Raw genomic sequence first — 23,085 nt, forward strand, 5'->3', positions numbered from 1 at the left:
TCCATCCCACCACACATTTCCCACAAACCAAAAAAAGAAACACAACATAAAACAAAATGAATAAAAGAAAATTTTACTTTATACAGTGTATGAAATAAGGCCTGTCCGACCGCCCGAGACGGGCTAGATTTCTGATGGACGGTCTAAAGTTACAGCTAGACAGCCCGATTGTCTGGTAAAATCTGAGTAAATTCACCATATCTTGGTGTCTGGTATGGTTAAATCCATTTTGTGCTGGTAACATTTAGAAGTTACCAGCCTTGATGTCTGGCTTGGTTTTTGGCTTATTTCATACGCTGCTTTATAGGTTAACAGATATCTGGTTGTTGCATATCAGAAATCCCTCGCTACTATAACCATTCATGTGTACTGGCAAAAATGGAAGTAGCTGCAATAATCTTTACCATTTTTAAATTATGAGTTTTCAGTAAAAAAAGCACTTAATTTATCGATTGGTTATATTAGTTTGATTCATATTTTCGTGAGGTGGCAAAACGTCAGATGAAAATGGCAGGTGGTGCGGATTAAATTTCATGGCAAGGAAATGTGACTGCACCGGCTAAAATCGCATATTCTCGCGAGAACATAAAGAAATCATGGCGATGTTAGGAGTGAGTTAACTTACTGATCAATGACATTGTAACTGTGTCGTGACTCTGTTATACCATTGTTTATCGAACTCCGTTAATTATCTTATTCTTACTCATCAATGCTTTTATTCTGGATCTTATTTTATCGAAATATGAAGCTGTGTATTTTCTAAACGTGACCATGCCGATTCAGTAAATTTGATGTTTTGACTGATTGTGAAATATAGGATGTGAATATATTGTCTTGTTATAGCTATGACAGCCACCACATGTCAGAATAATTAATGTCAGCCGTTCTATTATTTGCATGATAATCCACAATTATAATATTTTGATCAAGAGGACCAGAATGATTAGATCTATGATTGTCTAAAATATGGCTTAGTCATTGACAAATATGATTGTTTTGTATTTGCTCAGTAATCATGTACCTATGTATTTGGAAAATTATATGAACAATCATTATGTTATTGTACAAAACTTATTACCAAATATTGTTGTTACTTAAAACAATCGGTTATCGAAAAACTGTTTTAGTGATGACATGAACTTGGGCTTCAAGCTTTGTAGCGATTTAATGGCATGTATGTTTTTTGGGTAAGGTTATCAACCAGTAACCTTGGTCATCACTTGTGTATAGATATAGATGTTCATGTTCTTACTTATTTTGTAATTAGTACTTAATCCTAACCTGATACCCCGCTGATTATAAGGTGCTTCGTAATCCTTCCCTACGATTCTTACATGATACTGTTTACCATGATATTGTTTCTGTTTTGTTTAGTCCTTTCTATTGTTCTGGTATTCTATGATTTATGATTTGAATTTACTCCCTGTTTGCTCAGACAGGAGGTGTGACTGTTATGTATACTGCTGTGTGTACTAGACTGAACTCTTCTTCTTTTTCTGTACATTTTAGGCTCAGTCTGTGAATGTAGCATCTGTCTGATCTTGTGTGACTATTGTTTGTTCTTTTCAGTGTACCAGACTGAAAGCTTGACATTATTTTCCAGCCAGGGTTTGATTGTCAAACATGGGAACAATCTATGAAGCCCATTTCTGGTGTCCCCCTGCTGTGATATTACTTCAATATTGCTCCAAGCAGCATAAACCTAAACTCATTCATCACACAACTGAAAACAAATTGGAAGCAGATTTGGGCTTTAAGGAGAAGCTAAAATAGCTGATTGTACTAGTTGTAGCTTCGTACCTTGTGCATGTGATACACATATCTGTGTACTTCCACATGACATTGACCCCTGTGAAGATCTGTGATAGAATTGATCTCCAGCAACCCATCCTTGTTGTAAGAGCTGATTCATATGATTGGGTCATTCTATAGCAGTTGCAGGGCTGGGGTAGCCTAGTGGTCAAAGCGTTAAGCTCGTCACGCTGAACATCTGGGTTCGATTCCCTACATCGGTACAATGTGTTAGGCCCATTTCTGGTGCCCCCCACCGTGATATTACTGGAATATTGCTAAAAGCGGTGTAAAATCATACTCACTCACTATAGCAGTTGCATAGATGATGTTCAGTGATTCTGGTACAGGACTGTCTCGACCATACTCGGTAATATTGAGGCCACCATCTGGAATATGTTTTAGTTCAGTATTTAACAACAAACAAATGAAACTTGATGTAGGTTAATGTTCATCATTGTTAGCATGATTGGTGATTGCTATCTGAGGTATATAAATTATAATCTCTGTACAGACTAGTGCAGGCTAGTGTAGGACATTAAGCAAAGGGCCAGGAGAATGTGAAATCCTTCTGGAATTGGATTTTATTTGTAAGGTCATTATTTCCCACCAGGACAATTTAGAGTTGCATTCAGTCTGCACTTAATGCTACAGTATTAACAAGTATAGCAAAGCATTAAAGCCCTGATCTCTTTGTTGATCCTGTTAACATGGTTCTAAGTGAAACACAAATTAGCCTTGATAAGTACAAACTGTAATTATTTTGACTGGAATATTTACTGTAGATATGGACTTAGGTCTTGACCTCAGAACACCAAGATTAATCCTAACTTTGTTTCAAGGTGTCATATGTTAAGGGGTTTGTGTCATTGCATTATGGATGTTATTATTATTATTGGATATTTATGTAGCGCACATATCCACGCACTAGTGCATGCTCAAGGCGCTGGTATTTTCATCCCTTGATCATTGGATGTGAATCTCAACGGCACATCTTATTATCAATCTCAACTCCCTGGGATCATACAACTTTTGCTGCCACAAGGTGCACCAAGTTATTGCGTCTTCCCATCCTTACGAGGTACCCATTCACAGCTGGGTGGACTTGGACACATAGTCATAGTATTTTGTCCAAGTTTACTGCACGTTGCTGTACCCACAACTAGGTGTTTGTGCGTATTCATGTGGCCACCATCTGGTCATATACTGTACACTAGGGGTTGTGACAACACTGAAAGAGTCTGCACACAAAGTTGACTCCAAGGTTTTTACACCCAGTCACAGGTGGGCTTCATCCCGGCACCTCATGCCTGCTGGGTCTGGTGCCTTAGCTAGCTCGCCACCACGCCCACCATGGATGTGGACTATGTCACCCTTTATAATAAATATGTTCAGGACACCAGCCTATGAAGCAATTGTAGTGGTACAACTGTCATAAGTGTCTGTTATCGTTAAAGTGTGGGAGTTATGATTGTCTTAGTGCTACAATCACTTTGGGGGATGGGACCCAGGACTATCATGGGTAACAACAACTGACATGCAGTGAAACCCTGTAAATCCAGACAGTAGTGTGCACATTGGTTTGATACAGTTTAGCACATGTCTATGTTAAGGATTGCAATGTCATTAATAGGAGTAACCATTTCCAGCTATGGCTGCCAGGTGAATGGGCCATTGTTGACAAGTTTTCTACAGATATCTCAGGTGCATTGCGCTTTACAAAATGTCAACATATGACGGCAGAATGGTACACTGATGTCCCCACATGTTGGCTTGAAATTTGTTAAAAGTAATCCGCCGACTGACTGACTGACTGACTGACTCACTCACTCACCATTACAATGGAAATAAGAATACTGAACAATAGAAATAACTACGCAGAGATGAAACACGTTTTCCTGTAGAATCTGAGGAAAGGATTATGACACACCGGATAATGATGCACCTTATGCTCAGCTGGATATGACTTTCTGAAGCTGCATTAAACTCGACTCATTCGTTCACTTGTTTGTTTACTCATTTATTTCACTGGTTCCTGTGCCCACTCGCTGATGATAGAGTTTTCGTTTCAGCAACAAGGGCAGTGTAAGTTTGAGGACAAATGGCCAAGTATGCGGCCGACCGTCCTCAAGCTGCTTCGACAAGAGGCCGTCACACGTGATGAGTGGCATGGACTCTTCTGGTAAGTCACATGCTTCCTGTTTCCCAGCATTCCTCAACATTGCGGAGTGGACAGCAGTCATTTTCAGTAACTTGATAGTTAAAATAGAATATAATATTGTAGATGTGATGTTAAAGTCACCCTCTCCGCCATAAATGTATTTCCCAGGACAGAATACACCCCAATTCTATGAGTTTAGAGTCAACTAGCCCAGGGACACACATTCCAAGAGCAGATTATGAAAAATATTATTATTTTGTACAAAATTTGCATTTCCATTTAACATCTTTATTGGTACAATGTGTTAAGGCCATTGCTGGTGTCCCCTGCCATGATATTGCTGGAATAATGCTAAACGCGGCGTAAAACTAAACTCACTCACTTACTCAACATCATTAAAATATGATCAGAGATATTCTAAGATTGAATTTTAAAATTTCATTCAAAACAGCAACGTTGAGCTTATTCTTTATTGGTCCTGTTATCAGTGAAATGCAAGTCACCTCCAGGAGAAGACAACTGTAACACATGTTATAGTTGGAGTTACACTTTTTCAGTAAAGTACAGATTCTAGTACTTTTGTTAGGTTGAGTCCCACAGAGTCAGACACCTAATCACCAGCACTCTGGGTCAGCCATCTAGCCCACTCAGGTTTCCATTTCTTAGTGTTGGAGGCACATTATCATATTCCCTTGACCGCTAATTCTTACCAAAATATTGCTGAATGTCCTAAGCCTGACAGTTGATAGACCCAGGTAGCTTTTTGTGTGTAAGACTACAGGGTAGACACTGTAGTATACTCTTCTGTTTGTTCAGGGCCGTACATTCTGTATGTATGTGGGATGAGAAAGACGGACCACCAAAAATCTACCAAGCACTACAGGATGACATTCTGGACTTCATCAAACAGGCACAAACAGTAAGTACCTCTGACCTCTGGAAAACTGCTGAGTCTAACAAATACTTCAGACCTCAACATCCTATTGACAGTGTGTGCTGTAGTTATGAACCCGCATCCTAGAATTCTCTCTCATTCATGTTCTTGTTTGCAGCGTGTGCTTCAACACAAGGAAGATTCAGCCTTGTTGCGAGCATACATCGCGGAGTGGGGCAAGTTCTTCACTCAATGTAACTACCTGCCCAAGCCATTCAACCAGCTAGAGGCCAACCTACTAGGGAAATTACACAGCAGCATGCCCAAGAAGGCACAAGGAGGCGAGGAGAGCCTTGTTAGGAAGGTAGGTCCTTCTGGGGAACCACTGAGTCTAGCAATGAAGGCAGGTCCTTCTGGGGAACCACTGAGTCTAGCAATGAAGGCAGGTCCTTCTGGGGAACCACTGAGTCTAGCAATGAAGGCAGGTCCTTCTGGGGAACCACTGAGTCTAGCAATGAAGGCAGGTCCTTCTGGAGACAGGTCCTTCTGGGGAACCACTGAGTCTAGCAATGAAGGCAAGCCCTTCTGGGGAACCACTGAGTCTAGCAATGAAGGCAAGTCCTTCTGGGAAACCCCAGAGTCTAGTTATATATGCTGGTTATCCTGGGGAACTACATAGCAGCATGCCCCTCCAGATCTCAGTGATTTTAACACTGGAATCCGTCAGAGGATGAAGCATGGGTCCTCTGACGACCTTGGTCAAGACAGGTGTGTGACATGATGCATGTGTTTCAGCTGATGCTTGACAGCTGGAATCTGAGTATCTTCTCCAACATCAAGCAGCGCCTGCAGGACAGTGCCATGAAACTAGTTCATGCAGAGAGGAATGGAGAAGCGTTCGACTCACAGCTTGTTATAGGTGTCCGAGAGTCATATGGTAAGTGCTTTAGCTAGAATCGTATGCCTTACAAAATGATAACACTGAAACACATTCAAGTCTAAATGATTATTAGTTAGCATTTCCATTTTAAAAACGTCCCTTACTGTATTCACAAATTGTATTTACAACTATCTATTTAACTGTGGTGTTGGATTTCCTGTGGTTGAATAGAGACTACTCTCGTATTTTCTGTTTTGGTCGAGGTGTAAGTTTTGTTCTGAGGAAAGCTGATATGAATATAACATACTTTACATAAAAGTGCCTATTTAATTTCTCTTTTTATGTGTTATTATTTTACAGTTAACCTAAGTTCTGATGTAGAAGACAAACTAAAGATTTATCGTGAGAATTTTGAGAAGGCCTACCTTGAGGCGACAGAAGCATTCTACAAGGTGAAGGCCCCCCGGTACCTGGAGGACAATGGTGTACAGAACTACATGCGGTACGCAGACTCCAAGCTGAAGGAGGAGGAGGCTAGGGCTCGCAGGTACCTCGAGACGGGGTATGGCTGTAACTCAGTCGCAGCTGTAAGTCGATACACTTTTTATATGTTTACGTGGGGCTTTAGTTTTTCACTTACCAATTAGCTTTGGTCATTTGAAAAGAAAGATATGATTAGCTTAAGCTCAGCTGACAGAAAATAATATCATGTCACTGTGTATTGTCAGTTGTCCATGTGCCTGTGTCTGTTTTGCTTTCACTATTTTGTCATCTAAGACTATAACCTAAGAAGCAAAAGTGAATGGTTTCATCCACACCAAAAGGATTTTAGGGACCGTTCATAATTTATGGCTAGGGGGTGATGATGATGATTTTTATGAAGAAGCTTGTACAATGTGATTTCTCTCCCTCCTCCCCCCCCCAACGCAAGAATGTCATCTTCAAAATCAATTCAGCAGCGTCCGTACATCTTACATCTTACATACGTCCTGATTCTTGTTAACGCGATACCTCATGAACTGTTGTACCCAATGTCTTAAAATTTGGTGACAGCTTACATTGGGGGATTACACAGACACCAGGCCCCGATTTCTCGAAACAAACTTAAGTCTGTGTTTTTACTCAAATTTGAGAAAACGCAGTAAAATGCATTTCCCAGAATAAACTGAAATCAATAATAAACTCAAACTTAGTAGACAATTTGAGTTTGGTGGATAGATTACTTAAGTTGTTTGGGCTTTTTTTATTTAAAAAATGCAGTTGAGTTAAAAATTCAGCTGTTTCAAATTGTCAAACTCAGTTTGAAATTTGAGTAAAAACTTAAGTTTGTTTCGAGAAATCGGGGCCAGTTGATTTGGGTGACCTTGACCTTATCTTCAAGGTGACTGTGACACTTTGACCGCTTTTCAAACTGATGTAAACACGATATCTCATAAAACATTGCACCCAATGTATTCCATTATGTCGACAGCCTGCAATGGGTGATTGTGAAGACTCCAGTCATTTCAGGCATCTCGTATGTGACCAAAAAATAACAAGTAGTCAATACGTTTGAAATATTTCATTCTTCTTTAGCAGCGGGGGACATTGCCACATTAGTGGCAAACACTTGTTCTCTATTACCATCTTTTGAACATTAGGAAAGTCCAAGTTCCAGAATCTGGTGTGCTAGATCTCCCAGGTCTCTAAACGTTACGAAACATGTGTCAGGACAAGTTATCCTTACAAAATGGTTTCCATTCTAAGGTAGATGTTGGAGTTAGTCACTAATCGTCTCTCATTTAGTGGTAGTGTTAGTAGTAGTTGTTATTGTAGTGGGATGATGATGATGGTGATGATGTTGATGATTAATTCCTTCAGCTGACAGAGTGTTGTGTGCGGGTGTTGGTGACCGACTTCAAGGAGACGATTCTACAAGAATGTGCATTGATGATCAAGAACAATGAGACAGAGAGTAAGTTTCCAGCCTGGACTTAAGCAATGCCACTCTATGCTGATATTGGGCCTGCTTTCTTTGTTCATTACACATGTCTTGTTATCCTCCGCCGAGCGTTTAGCGAGAAGTGGGGGATATAGTATTAGGCTCTGTCCGTATCGTACGAATTGGAATATCTTAAGAACAGTTCACTAGATTCTTTTCATATTTGGTACCTAGGTTCCTCACAGTATAAGAAAGGTTCAAGTCAGGTTTGGTGACCTTGACCTTCATTTCAAGGTCACAAGGGGACGCTTAACGTTTTACCTGCATGTTAAGCTATCTCAAGAACCGGTCACTGGATTTCTTCATATTTGACACCAAGCTTTATCTGGGGAAGGCTATATCACCTTAGTGCTTGTTTGTTAATTGACATTGACTTGACGTCTGTTCTGTGGCTACTCACATTGCTGAACTGATGATAAAGGATTGTGTTGTTTACATTTCAGCCATAGATTTTCTTGTCACCCTAGTGACCAGACAACTAGAGTTTAGTGCAATGTAAGTATGTATGTTGCATGTTTCAGAGTTGCGGTTGATGTTCAGTCTGATGGACCGAGTGGCAGATGGCATCACACCAATGCTGCACGACCTAGAGTCACATATCATCAGTCAAGGCCTGGCAGACATGATGGCCTCCGCCGAGACAATCACCTCAGTAAGTCCAATAAGTCTGGGTTAGGATTGCTAGGGATTGGATCGAATCGCTCCACAGTAACCGATCCATGTCATATGAGTCGAGTAAATCGGAGAGTCATAAACGTCTGATTGTGTAACATGTAATGTTTAGGTTACAGAGTTTGTTGTGATTATTTTCCATTTCTTGTATGTTTCAGGATTCCGAGAAGTATGTTGAGCAGCTGCTTGACCTATTCAACCGATTCAGTACCCTGGTACGAGAAGCCTTCAGCGATGACCCACGCTTCCTCACGTCAAGAGACAAGGTACTCAAACTTGATAATCTGTTGAGCGTTTAACATTTTTATGTTGGGGGACAGATACCCCACTGTGTAAATGTTAATGTTGATTAACTCAGGACACATACAGTTATGCTGTTAACATCTCATGTCTATTTTTCTCTCTTTTCAGGCCTATAAGAGTGTAGTAAACGACACATCAGTATTCAAGTTAGAAATTCCATTGAAAAACAAGGGGTAAGTTGATGCTAAGATTATTGGATGGTTTGAGTGATAGGCGTGTCAAAATCCCATGTCAGGTTCTTGGAGTCTTGGTTGTGTCAAACATGGCTTCGATCCCTGGGAAATCCTTTCATATTTATTATCGTCTGTGGTTGAATCTGTTGAACTGTTTGGTTTGAATTCTGAGTCGTCTCAAAATCATTTGGGAATCCAAAGTGTCCTAATTAGCAGTAAGAATATAGTATACTCAAACAGTTCAGAGTGGAGACAAATGTCCACACAGCCACACTTGCCCAACTTGAACTCTCTTAACACCCAACTGACTAAACTCTCTGCGATTGTATGAAATATATCAGGTTTTTTAAATAACTGAACACAACATGTATCCAGTCAAGCCTAGCTAACTGGTACACCTGTCACCAAAGGTAGAAGCTGCTTATTGTAGTAACATCGGCTGTTACTGAAGTGTTTTCAGGCAGCTACTGATATGTAGTGTCTTCATCTGGAGGTATTCTGGGGTCTGGGAGATGATGTGATGTCAGGGTATTGATAGTGAGCAGCAACTAGGATACAATCTAATGCTACTTACAATGGCCTTATGTGAGCCTTACACAATATACAATATGTAGAAACTCAGTTGATTGTCTGTGTAAGTGAAGGCCAGCATGTTTTGCATGGCATGATGCACTGGTTTGTGTTACAGAGTGGGCACCAAGACACAGCCGGAGTCCAAGTGTCCGGAGCTCCTGGCTAACTACTGTGATATGTTGCTGCGGAAAACTCCCCTCAGTAAAAAACTAACCTCTGAAGAAGTCGAGAAGAAACTTAAAGATGTTGTAAGTTGATTGATTCTACAAGGTTCTTCACATTGTAATTAGAATTCATCTTAAGTTTCTTGTAAATTGTAGTGTTTTCTATCATGATGATGCTTCACTTAAAAGCAAATGTAATGAAATGTTGAAACATATGTTTGTCTTGTGGGATGTTTTTATTATTATTGCTATTATATTATATAGTATTAGGCTCCGTCCGTACGTATGTACGAATTGGAATATCTTAAGATCCGTTGACTAGATTCTTTTCGTATTTGGTACCTAGGTTCATCACAGTATAAGAAAGTTCCCAGTCAGGTTTGGTGACCTTGACCTTCATTTCAAGGTCACAATGGGACTTTAATGTTTTACGCTTGTCATCAAGATATCTCAAGTACCGGTAACTAGATTTTCTTCATATTCAACACAAAGCTTTATCTAGGGAAGGCACAGGGCCCAGTCTATTTTGGTGACCTTCACATAATTTTCAAGGTCATGGCGACTCTTTGAAGATTTCAGCATATTAACCTGCTTGTTATGCTTGTCAGCGAGATACCTCAAGAACCATTCTCTGGATTTTCTTTATATTTGACATCAAGCTTTATCTAGCGAAGGCACAGGGCCCAGTCGATTTTGGTGACCTTCACTTAATTTTCAAGGTCACTGCGACACTTTGAAGATTTCAGCATGTTAACCTGAATTCCCTGAATTTTCTTCAAAGACTTTCAAGACTTCCCTTTCAATAAGCAATTTCTTTAGTACCACTTTTGCTTATTTCATACACTATGACATTCATATCAAGGTCAAAGTCAGTCTTGAAAATATTTGTGTGTTTGAACAACTAAAGAGCAAGATATCAAGAGAGGTTGACTGGTCATGTTTTTGTTGACATTTAACTTCATCTTAAACTTTCATTACTTTTTAAGTTTGATTTAATAATTTTTGCAGGGGATTATGTCACCTTAGTGACAATGCTTGTTCATACACGAACCGCATCTGTGGTGTAGTGGTTAGAATGTCCACCCGGAGAGCGGAAGGTCGTGGGTTCAATCCCCGGCCGTTTCATACCAAAAGACGTTAAAATATGGAACTTGTTGGTCCCTGCCTAGGGCTTTCGGCATTAATGGGTACAACAAGGACTGGTCGGCTCGGAGTCAGTATAATGTGTCTGAGTGGGGTATTCATGCTTAACTGCGGCATGGTATCTCAGTGAGCTAGCACTATAAGACCAGCTTAAATCTGGGCTAGTACAAGCAGCCACACATACACACGCATGCACTGCGTCATGTGAGCGAAATATTCTGAAGTACGACGTTAAACCCAATTTCACTTCACCTCACATTATTCCTACATGAAAACAGTTCCTTACTTCTTGCTGTATCTGCCCAGTTTCAAGTACTAAATAACTATTTTGTTATGGCTAAGAATGTTCAACATGCAAAACTGATGTTTCTCTTTCCCACCGTTTCAGTTATTAGTGTTAAAGTATGTGATGAACAAAGACGTGTTTATGCGGTACCATAAAGCTCACCTGACACGACGGCTCATCTTGGACACGTCCGCGGACAATGAGAAGGAAGAAAACATGGTGGAGTGGCTGAGGGTAAGTCTCAGCCCAGTCTTGTGGGGGCACCATGGCCGTTAGGGTCTGTTCTTAATTTATGGCTACAGGGGTGATGATGATTTTAAGGGGGGTCACCCATTTTGTTCTGCACAATAATTCTGTCATCAATTTTGTACACATGTTCTTGGGGGTCAGCAATTTTGTACATAAAAAACATAAAAATGTTAAAGAATTATGCTGAAAAATTATGGGAAGGTGGGGGTGTGTCTTTGATTTTGTACATGACATGGGGACATGGGAGGGGTGGGGGCACTTACCTTGTACATGAATTTTATGGGGGAGTCATTCCCATTGCTCCATATAAATCATCCTCATTACCCACCCCCACCCCTACCCCTGAAGACCAGGGTTTGATTCCCCTAGTTAAGAGAAAAATATTGAATAATATGTGTTGCAGATATGCAGAATATATCTCATTCCCAGAAATTACAAATGTTACACATTCTTGGGGTTGGGGGTAATCTGGTTCAGCTTATGTGAGTGTTAATCCTGATCAATATAGTTTGATGCATGCTGTAGCTCATGTTTATGTTCTACCCACAGGAGGTTGGTATGCCAGCAGACTATGTCAACAAGCTGGCCAGGATGTTCCAGGACATCAAGGTCAGTGAGGACCTCAACAACGAGTTCAAGGACGCCCACCGAAACAACAATGAAGGATTGGCAGGTGAGCTTTGTTTAGATGATTCCATGACATTTTGACACAGGTGTGAATAGTGGATTTATATTGTTAGTATATGGCCATTACTAAAATGAAACTGTTTGAGGAATGGCTTGACGTTATTGAGATGTTTTGGATTTGGGTTGTTCACAGTCTTCACAGAGTTCTTTCTGTCATGTCACAGAGTTCTTTGTTCCACTTCCACTCACTCACTCACACTGTGTACATCCTTGAGGTAGGTCAACACAATCTGTTGACTTTCTTATCAGTTTGGCAAAATAGTCAAAATACTGTATTGTTATCTTCAACATTAAAGCCTGGAACTTAATACCCCAAATGATTTGGATCTGTTTAAAGAGGTGAAGGTGGTATATGAATTCATTAAACAATAATGTTACTATTTCAGATGCAATAAACATAAAGATCCTGAACGCAGGGGGCGTGGGCGCGGTCTAGCGACAGAGTAGCTGTGTCGCTTCCCATGGAACTGGAAGACTATATTCCGCAGGTGGAAGAGTTCTACAAACAGAAGCACAGTGGTCGCAAACTTCAGTGGCATCATCTTATGTCTAATGGCATTGTGAGTCGGTTGGCGAACAGCAAGTCGGGGAGGGGTAGCATGTGTCCACCAGCCTACACTTGTCTGTCTGATGGTTAGGCTTGATTTGGTCATGGTGCAGGACCTGACCATATGGGTGGTCAAGCTTGGTGACTTCAATGGTGGCAGGTTGTCATGCAACCATATTGTCAAGCACTCGTCCAGACTTGATTATTTACAGGCCTTTAAAATAGCTAGAACATTGATTATTTGAAAAATCATTTCAGTATTTAGAACCAGATTCCACCAAAATGATCAGGTGAAGTATAATGCAAATGTTGTCCAGAAAACCATCAACAGTAATCAAAGATAATTGGTGATCTGGCAGCAGAATTTATGACATAACACATTGTCACTCTCATATATATACGGGTAATTAGTAATCCCCCACAACAACGAAGTTGCGGGGGATATAGAAACGAGTTCCATGCGTCCGTGTGTCTGTCCGTGCGTACGTCACATTTTGTCCAAAGCAAATCTCCTAAACTATTTGTGATAGCTTAACCAAACCTGGTACATGTCAACCATGATCCCTAGATGTGCCTTGTGGGGGTTAGACCCAGATGCGAATTATATTTTTTGCGTTTCCATAGAAACATGACTTAAGCTATGACTATGAGGATGTCATCTTGTCCGGAGCAGATCTTCCAAACTATACATGCTAGCTTCATCAAACTTGGTACACATGTCAACCATGATCCCTAGATGTGCCTTTTGGGGTTTAGACCCATATATGAATTTTATTTTTGTGGTTTCCATGGAAACATGACAGGCTGTGACTATGAGGATGTCATCTTGTTGTATTCCCATGGCGACAAGTTAGGCTTCAACTGTTAGTGCTCCTTTCTGGAGCAGATCTTAAAAACCTATCAATACTCTCCTTCCACTTTGCTGTATACACTCCAAAACATTTGAGGGGCGGTGGGGTAGCCTAGTGGTTAAAGCGTTCGCTTGTCACGCCTGAAGACCCGGTTCGATTTCCCCACATGGGCAAAATGTGTGAAGCCCATTTCTGGTGTTCCCCGGCCGTGATGTTGCTGGAGTATTGCTAAAAGCGGCGTAAAATCAAACTCACTCACTCACTCCAAAACATTTGACATAATCATAATTAGTAGACATATTCATAAATATTATTTTGCCGTTGAGGGGGATATTGATGACTTTGTCTTCTTGTTACTATAGTAATCACCAATTCCAACATTTGCCACATGTTTTGGGAAATATAATGCAGAAGATGATACACTCTCCTCCAAAGCAGTGAAGTGTACCTGATTTATTCATATGGCCATAGTTAATCTGTAGTCACTGGTGGGTACTGTAACAGCCTTGATGGTGTTCTTTAACATGTTTCTAGTAGGATATATTTATCAAGCCATAAAAGTATCCGTGAGATTCCTGCTGCCTGGGTGCGGCTGTGGCACCTCCACATGGTTGGCACTCACACTATTGATCACTGGTTTGTCAGGCCTGGTTTCAACATTGAAGACATTTACCTTCCTTCCTTGACACTGTGTTTCTTCATGCTTCCAGATAACATTTTGCAATGATTTAGGAAGATATGATCTAGAAGTTACAACATTTCAAATGGGAGTTTTGTTTGCCTGGAACCAGAGACCCAGGGACAAAATATCCTACGAGAGTTTGAAGTTAGCAACTGAACTCCCCGATGCAGAACTCAGGAGGACGTTGACCTTTATGATGGGTGAGGTCATTGGCTCCCTCCCTCTGCAAGCATTCTGCGTTCTGCTGTTGATTTTGTTGACAGTTACTACAGATTCTTTAAACATGACCTAGTTGTCTGTCATTGCATCAAGGTCATTTAATACAGACACAACATTAAGCCTTGCTTCTCATCACAAACTGGCCATAAAATACTGTTTTTACTTTTGTCCATATTATATATGTCCTGTGTCTGTTTCAATTCCAAAGGTGAACGTGGATGAAACCCCTCATGACTAAAGGACTTTCTGATTTCATTGTATTTGCAACCATCTTGTGTGCTCACACTGTTGACCACTAGTTTTGTCTACTGGTTTGTTAGATCCAGATTTGAACATATACATGAGGAACCACTATAAAATAACCATAAGTGCAATTACCTCCCTTTCCAAAACTACTACATTCACACATTTGTATTCACTTTATGTAGCGGAGGTCAAGCCTGGCCATTGTTGGTTCTGGTTTTCTAGAGCCAATATGCCAAAGCAAAAATGATCAATACTCTTATCAGAAATGTTTCTGTGGTAATGAAACAGTTTCAATTTTCATTTTGATTATGTCCCATTTGCAATCAAACTAAGATTGATTATGTTTATTTACTTTTCAACAATTAAACTTCATTTAATGTTCAAGAACATGAGTTGGTACAGCCTTACTGCTATTACATTATGATGTCACTGACCAGTGTTTCTGTGCTTCAGTCCCTGGTGGCGTTTCCCAAGATAAAGCGACAGATCTTGTTGTGTAGTCCGGATGTGAAGGCCCCCAAGGATGTTGACGACAACACACAGTTCTGGATCAATCAGGAGTTTGCCCTTATGTGAGTCATGCTGTCCTCCTGTTGTGTAGATAAGTGGAGGTTTACTACACCTGTCCAGCTGGTTCAGACTGACCTCATGAAATTCCATACACACTACATGTGATACATGAATTTATCTCTTATGAACAGAGATGCATTTTCTCTGAAATAAGTTGCTGTGACAATGTGAGATCGACCTTACGACTGCTTTTGGTTCGAAAAGGTATTTTCAAAATGTGAATTGTTATGCAATGAGCAGATAATGTGGAATGAAGCACTATGGTGTCCCAACTGTACAGGCTGGCTGGCTAAACGGCTTGTATAGGTTGTTACAAGATGCTATCATGGGATGGGAGGTATGTAATTCACAAGAAACTTTGGTACATGTATATCCTGTGTAAATAGTTTATGATGATATATAGAGCTGGATGTAGCTGGAGCTATACTTGTTCTCTTGCTGGTCCTACATGGAGGAAATGTAATATCATGAATGTCATATTGCAGCAAAAACGGAAAAGTTCAAAAGCGTGGCAAGATGAACCTGGTTGGCCGTCTGCAGCTATCTACAGAGAAGACAAAGGAGGAGGATAATGAAGGCATAATGCAGCTTAGGATATTACGTGTACAGGTGAGTGTCTGGGATGTATTCTGTACAGGGATTACTGTAGGAGATAATGAAGGCATAATGCAGCTTAGGATATTATGTGTACAGGTGAGTGTCTGGGATATATTCTGTACAGGGATTACTGTAGGAGATAATGAAGGCATAGCACAACTTGGATGTTATGAGCATAGGTCAGTAAGAATGAAAAACAATGATATTTTTTGGTGCAGGCAAGATAATGTGTAATAGAGGGGATGGTTGTTGATGATCCACAGTGTTTCTATTGTGATGATTGTGACATTGATAACATTAATGTATCATATGAATAGTCTGTACAGAAACCCTGTTAAGGTCTGTGTCAGTATATATTGTAGGTTTCACCACATTGGTAATGTCTATGACCTGTATCAATTTAGGTTTTAGTCTGCCATTAATCTGCCACGCTGTGACACGACTAAAGGATTCTTCCAATTTTCAGAGTCCATCTCACTCACTCACTCTTGTATCTGATTTGTTTCCAGGAGGCAATAGTGAAAATAATGAAGATGAGGAAAAGAATTACAAACGCTGCCTTACAGACCGAACTTGTAGAAATCCTGAAAAACATGTTTCTGCCTTCAAAGAAACTGATTAAAGAACAGATCGAGTGGCTCATTGAGCACAAGTATATGAAGCGAGACGAGGAGAACATCAACATGTTCATATACATGGCATGAACACTAGCAACATGAACATTATGCAATTTTCAGGGACGTGAAAATTTCATACTAGACTGAAGAAGGTTTTCCCCTGTACACATGGGGCAGTTTTAATTCATTGTCTATTTATTGGTGCAAGCCTGAGTGTGAACACAGTTGGATGTTTTCAGAGGTCAGCCAGTGAGCTGGCCCAAGCAGTAGGTCTCTTGAAATGTCCTGAATGATCAGGTGGGACAAGCAGCCTTCTGGGCCCACTGTACTGATGTTTGGATTCAATTTAATGGAAGTGTTCAAATGACTGAGAGCTAGAATTCCTTGAATGGTGAAATTGTATTCAGATTTATGACTAAATTATGAAACAAGTTGGTTTTTCAAAGTTTGAGTCAGAAATATTGAAGTCGGCAAGCTTGTCACTAAAGCATTTTAGGATGGATGTCATGCCAAATGATGGCACTGTTATCTTAAACTCCTACAGATGTCAACTTCAGTGAATTACTTGCTCATATTTAGAACAACACCTAAATGCACATTTTAGAAATACCATTGAATATTATACTTCTAAAATTGTTAAGGAAAACACTATACATTCATGTTACTATAGTTCATCTCCTCCGGCATTAATCCAACACTTGAAATAATGTACTAGTTTACAGCTCTCTAAGCAATGTCAGCAAGTTTTACAAACTGCATCTCATAACTTTTCTCCATGTCTGAAATATGGCAGTTCTAGTGGTCATGAAAGCATCTGCGTCTTACCGTCCCTTTGGCTGAAGATTGTCTGAAGAAGTTCCAAGTTCCTGTGGTGGACAGGCAGGATTACCTACAGCTAGACACCAGTCCAGCAAGACTGTGGGGAGCATGGACATTGGAAGTGAGAAGTCTGCTGAAGGTGGAGACACAAAGCAGCCTAGACTGCTGTGTTCACTTCATAGATAACCTGTCTTGATTATGGTATAAAAGTTGGTCATCTAGTAAAGTAAGTCCGCCAATATGGAGATATCTTGATACAGTGGAAACCTGTTAATCTGTTCTTTGCAACATGTAATGGATTGACCAATGTCTGGATTATGGAAACTACATTGTTAGGAGTGCCTGATTGCCACTGTACAGGGTTTGCTGTAAAGGAAGTGTTTGGTTGTCAACATTTTAATGGCCTACTTGAAGGATCTTCCACCTGCTGGGACATTGGTAGCCATGTGGCTATGGCCTTGCTCTGAAGCGTTGTGTTCCTTAGTCAACCCCATTTGATGTATTACAATTTCTATCTAACCACAATTATCCAGAAAGGGAGGTGTCCAGATTTGTCAGGGTCCTCTCCTACAGGGTCTCACTGTACAGGGTGAAACAGTTTTACAGGGCTGCTAGTTATACAGAATAGTCAACTGGTTGAAAGACACCACATCTATGAGATCAACACTGTTGAATCTAGAATGGTTGACAGTTAAATATTTCTTGAAATAATGTTCTTTATACGCACACATAAAGCTTGTAGTATGCTCCATATTTCTCTATTAGATGTCTATGCCAATTACATGAAATGTTTTAACGTGTTTCAATCAAATAAGGTTTTACCAATACTTTTATGATGTGAGTGTCAGAATATTGAGTACATCCTATCAGTCTTTTGCCCTCTCATCTGTGTTAAAAGAGACTGACAACTTTCTGCCCTGTATGCAGTGGGGTACACCTGACTAATAGCCTTTATTTGAAGAGACACATATCATTTATGACCTTTATTCAGAGGACACATGATTTATTACCTGTATTTAGAAAGACACATTATTAATAACCTTTATTCAAAAACAGATAACCTTTAAGCAAAGAGACAGATATGATTGATTTCCTTGATTAAGAAAGACACATGATTCCAGATAACCCAGATCATACCAATGCTTACAGTTTTCACCAAAGTGATAAAGACCCGCATGGTTTTCTCCATGATGCAATGGTATGTTAAAGGACTGTTCCAAGCAACATTAACTGAAACTCAATCACCATTGTCAGTCACCTGTTTCAGCGGGAGTGTTCTCCTAACAACTCTTCCAACATCTCACTAACAACAGTTACACTTGTCAGGACCTAGACTGGAGCTGGAATTATAGTATCCCATATATAATGTATGACATAACATAAGACAAACAAATATAACATCACAAATATAGTTTGAAACATTGCATTGAAAGATTTTCAAGCATTTGGAAAACACCAAGGAAATTGAAAATATATACCTCTGACTTTTTATGTTATTTTTAATTCATGTAGGAAACAGACTGGTTCCAGTCTAGTGAGACGACGAACACATCAGGGACCTGTTGATCATAACCTCACCTACTGTCTCAGTATTTTCAGTGTAGTGGGAAAATGAAGGAGGAGGGACATGGACTCAGTTGTATCCCAGTTCTACGGGAGAATCATCTCAGGTGTTGGTAATGATGCCTGTATTCATATTTCAGTGTATCTTTTTGCTCTTAGATTTATAGAGAATGTTTTAAGTAATAGGCGGTCATAACATCATGACTCTGTGTTATAATGTATTGACATTCTGCTGCATGGTCTGGTGACGCTTTGAAGAGTCTTCATTCAATGCTTCTTAGGTACTATTATCTTGAAAACACATTTAAAAAATATGTATTTCGTTCGAACAACAACTGTGACTAAGACTATTTAAGACCAATAAGTGGATGCTTCCCTGTCCAAACCAGTCTGTGTAGCCAGTTCCTAGCTCGGTGTGGAGAACCCTCATTTAGCACCAACTGTTCCAGAGATGCCAAAACCCTCCCGAATTTATCGGATTCATTAAAAAAAATGCATGTCGATTCCGCCATTCTGACAAAGGCAAATTCATTCAAAATTCATTCCGATTTTGTTCAAAATATAACAAAGATATAGATAGAGGGCTAGGATCATCTTTGACTATAAATAATGATAATTAAATAAATAGAACACTATATTTACAGAAGTTCTCAAATTGTTTACACAAGAAAGTAATCGGATAGTAGAGTAGGCTGCCTGATAAATTCCATGCACTGTTTTTTTATTCACTTAACATTCACAAACACTGCTGCCGAGTACTGACAACCCATTTCAGTTGTATAAGGATCGCTATGTGTAATGGCATTGAAAGTTTCGTTCCTTGAGTGCAACAATTTATAAGGATCCTTCATTTGTAGGGAACATTTCTATTTTTTTCTATCTTAGGGAGCTCAGATTCCTAATTGCTCCAATTTGGGGTTGGCATCTCTGCTGTTCTATGGGAACCCTGGCTTCAACTCTGATCAACGTGTGCTGCCAGCTTCCTGTGTCCCTGGCCATGGCTTACGTACGGTGCTGGGAGAAATGTAAAACCACACTTCCCCCTTCGGTCTACGATTCAATGCGATTCTGTGTGTATGTTCTGGTTCCTGAGTTCTTGTTGCACCTCCATCTGTGTTTGTAAGGCCTTCTTTAGTGCAGGTGAACTGCTGTAAATGAAAGGGTCCTCGTGACGAGATCTATTTTAATGTGAATCAACTTGGAAATTGAATATTTAAGTGTCACAGGTGGTTAGGGGATCAGTACAGTTTTTGTGGTAAACCCTTCCTCACTTCAAACCTTCCCTCCTCTCCATGTCATAACGGAAATACGGTTCTAAGTGGTGTTACAAAGTCACCCCATTGGTCTCTTGAGTGGACACATGCACTGCTCTGAAGGAGCCAGCCAGCTTAGCCATTCACATCACAAAGATTAGAAAATTGTTTGATATTGCACAATCATAGAAATATTGATATTTTGGTAAATAGGCACTTGAGCTTAGCGTGTGGCATTAAGATTTGTTTGTAGGAAAGGTGAAAAATTTATATTTGTATTTAAGAAAACTATGTAGTTTCAGTTAGTATAGCTATTTTCTGATGTGATGTAATGAAATATTTCAAATCATTCAGGTTTGTGGGATCTTCTTTAAGTATGACCTAGGTTCTGTACAGGGTTAGCTCGATACAACTGCATAGATAGGCGATGGAGACAGAGGCTTTGCGTGTCCAGCTTGGCATGGAACGCTTTCTGGGTTTGTCAGCACCATGTGAAGGTCTCCGGCCCACCCACATTAGGCTGATACAACTGTAGTACTGTTTATTGTGGCATTGAACTCAACTCACTCACTCACTGGGGTGGAATGAGAGGGAACTAGGAGTATGAAATACTCACGGTGGTGTTTCCATCAGTGACAGTGGCTTCAACTTGCAGTACTACACACTGCAGGCTCATCTCTAAGATAACTCTAAGACACTGGGTGAATTCCCAAACCTTGTTCTGGCCTCCCAGGAAACTGAAGGGCGTAATAGGTCCCAATTCAGCAGTGTTCCTCCCTGATGCAGGTCTTCAGTATACGACAGAACACCTTGCATGCCACCTGAGATTCCCCAGTACACTAATCTTGTCTCAGTGATAGGTCCCCAGTGCATTAAGCTTGTCTTCTGTGTTGATTCAGAGGCAGGATAGGTCCCCAGTTCACATTTCATCCTGTGTGGATTCTGGGGTAGAATATGTCCCCAGACATGATAGGTCCCCTGTCTTGCATCGTGTGTGGATTCTGAGGTAGAATATGTCCCCAAACAGGATAGGTCCCCACCTTGCATCCTGTGTGGATTTCGTGGTAGAATATGTCCCAGAGCCCTAAGCTTGTTACCCCATGTCGATTAGAGACAGGTTCACAGCCGATCATACAAGCTGACTGTTGTTTGGTCAATACCATGTGCAATATTGACTGCTGTCATTACGGCTGCATTGTTTTGGTTAGCAGGATTTCCTACCCCAGAATCAATTGTCGACAGGTTGCTGGAATACGGCTGAAATGTTGCTGGCTGTAGCACAAAACAACATCCAGTCACTGGCTTACTGACCGATAGCACCACTGTAATTCCTTACTGACTGATAGCACCACTGTAATTCTTTAATGATCCCAGATGTAGATCCTTTGAAATACTGTCATCGTCAGCATTATCCAATCTTTGTCTGCATCAGTTATCATGCTGAAGATGATGATAGTCCAAAGTATTGATGCAGTGAGTAAATCAGTAGATGGGAATAACTTTTATAACAACATTCCTCGACTGAGGATGGAATGCATGTATTCTGATTCCTATCTCCATAAGGACATCAGCACTGTGACCTCTTTAATTCCCCATGGCAGTATTCCACTAAGGAGTTGTCAGTTTGGGCTGTCATGTCAGACCCACGATTCCCAAACAAAATATGAAATTTGTCATGTGTTTGTCAAAAGTGGGTTTGTTGAATGCATCTTCATCACCGATACCTTACATGTTGCTCAGTATGAATAACATGTTCATCCGGTCAAGTCTTGGTTATTATTTTGCTTCCACCATGATAATGCCATTTGTACAAATCTCTTAAACTTAGTGCATCACATTGGCCAGACACGTTTACTGTATTATGTATAAGTTGGTTTTCAGGATTTTATGGAGCATGGCCAACCAACCCAGTGGTTAAAGGCAATGAATGCTCGATGCAGACTTGCATCCTAGATCTGATTACCGAACAGGTCCTTCAGTATCTGTACTGATATATTGCCCACCCCAGTGTTGGCTACACCTCCCCTCTCTCTAGTCTTTATTCCTGACCACACTCCATGGTCCCATAAGATGTCTGTATGGCAAGTACACTTAGTTCTTGAAAGCCCAGATCCTTTACAAAGTCATTTACACTGGAACTGATGTAACATCTGACAGACCAGAACCAACATACCAACAATATTTCTGGAACATTATTTAAGGAACTTGAACTTGATTATAGTCGACTGATAGTGAACCTCTATTTCATTGCTTCCGATTAATTAGAACATGAACAAACCTGAAGACAAACACTCAACACTGTATATAGTAAGTGTTATAGGTTTATTTCAGTAGAGCACTATCTGGACATACACATCTGTGAGATACGTGGAGTCACTATGGTAGACAGTGACATCACTAGCAATCTATATGTGATTCCTGGCTATTGAACCAGCCAGAACGCACAACCATGTGAGCTGTGAAAGTTAAACCATTCGCATGAATTGTAATCAAATACAGTACATTGAGCATGCAGTGTATATGTTGCAATGGTAAAAGCCATGTTTCTTTTTTACAAATTTGGGACATAACCTCAAGTATTCATACGCAATGAACAGTCTGATTTGAAGCCTAGGAATCTAATGTTTTGTCAATCAGAGTATGGCACACTTCATCTTACAATCACAGGTGATCAAGTGCATGGCACAAGTCCAGGCACCCTATCATCGTACATCATACAGGTGATACATCTTTGGCTGTATGGAGCAGTTATATTTCCTTAAACTTTGTGAACTTAATTGGGATCCTTAATTATGCTGTATTAACTGCCGATATCGGTGTGAAATTGGGATGCCGATTTGATGTGAATCTATGAGAAATATTTCTATTTTTCCTATCTATTTATTACTATGTGTAATATGTTATTGCTAGGAATAACTGACGTTTCCGTGAGAATGAACCTCCAAGAATATGTTGTTGTGTAATAACTGTGTGAATTGTGGGGGTTATCCCACGTTATGTACATATGCTTTTTTTAAAAGCAGAAAAAAATAAAAAGTGTATAATATGTCAGAGACCATGTTGTTCTTGATTCATCCAAGACGAGGAAGATCATTTCCTATTCAGGGATTTTCAGTATCTGCACAGCTACTCAAGACAGGTTCAGAATAATCAAACAACAGTCTTCAGAAGATGACAAACATCA

The 23,085-nt window shown here is 40.2% G+C and overlaps 1 protein-coding gene and 1 long non-coding RNA gene across 2 annotated transcripts; one reads left to right on the forward strand and one right to left on the reverse strand.

Moving 5' to 3' along the window:
- Window positions 1-206: 206 nt before the first annotated feature.
- Window positions 207-14,642, reverse strand: LOC124261020. The gene is made up of 3 exons (XR_006894239.1): window positions 14,633-14,642; window positions 14,306-14,313; window positions 207-296 (listed from the first exon to the last, which is right to left on the reverse strand). It is a non-coding gene; the product is annotated as an uncharacterized LOC124261020 (long non-coding RNA).
- LOC124261019 (cullin-5-like) lies at window positions 578-22,952 on the forward strand. Its single transcript, XM_046695335.1, is given in 19 exon segments — window positions 578-611; window positions 3,864-3,973; window positions 4,769-4,871; window positions 5,005-5,190; window positions 5,622-5,763; window positions 6,067-6,293; window positions 7,567-7,660; window positions 8,209-8,339; window positions 8,518-8,625; window positions 8,771-8,835; window positions 9,524-9,656; window positions 11,104-11,235; window positions 11,800-11,923; window positions 12,324-12,352; window positions 12,354-12,497; window positions 14,046-14,200; window positions 14,920-15,054; window positions 15,538-15,661; window positions 16,159-22,952. Coding segments are annotated over 19 exon segments (2,352 nt in total). The 5' UTR covers window positions 578-596; the 3' UTR covers window positions 16,354-22,952.
- The last annotated feature ends 133 nt before the right edge of the window (window positions 22,953-23,085 follow it).

The sequence above is a fragment of the Haliotis rubra genome, unplaced genomic scaffold (assembly GCF_003918875.1).
Source record: "Haliotis rubra isolate DU_JTF1 unplaced genomic scaffold, ASM391887v1 Scf785, whole genome shotgun sequence".
In the NCBI taxonomy this organism is placed as follows: domain Eukaryota; kingdom Metazoa; phylum Mollusca; class Gastropoda; order Lepetellida; family Haliotidae; genus Haliotis; species Haliotis rubra.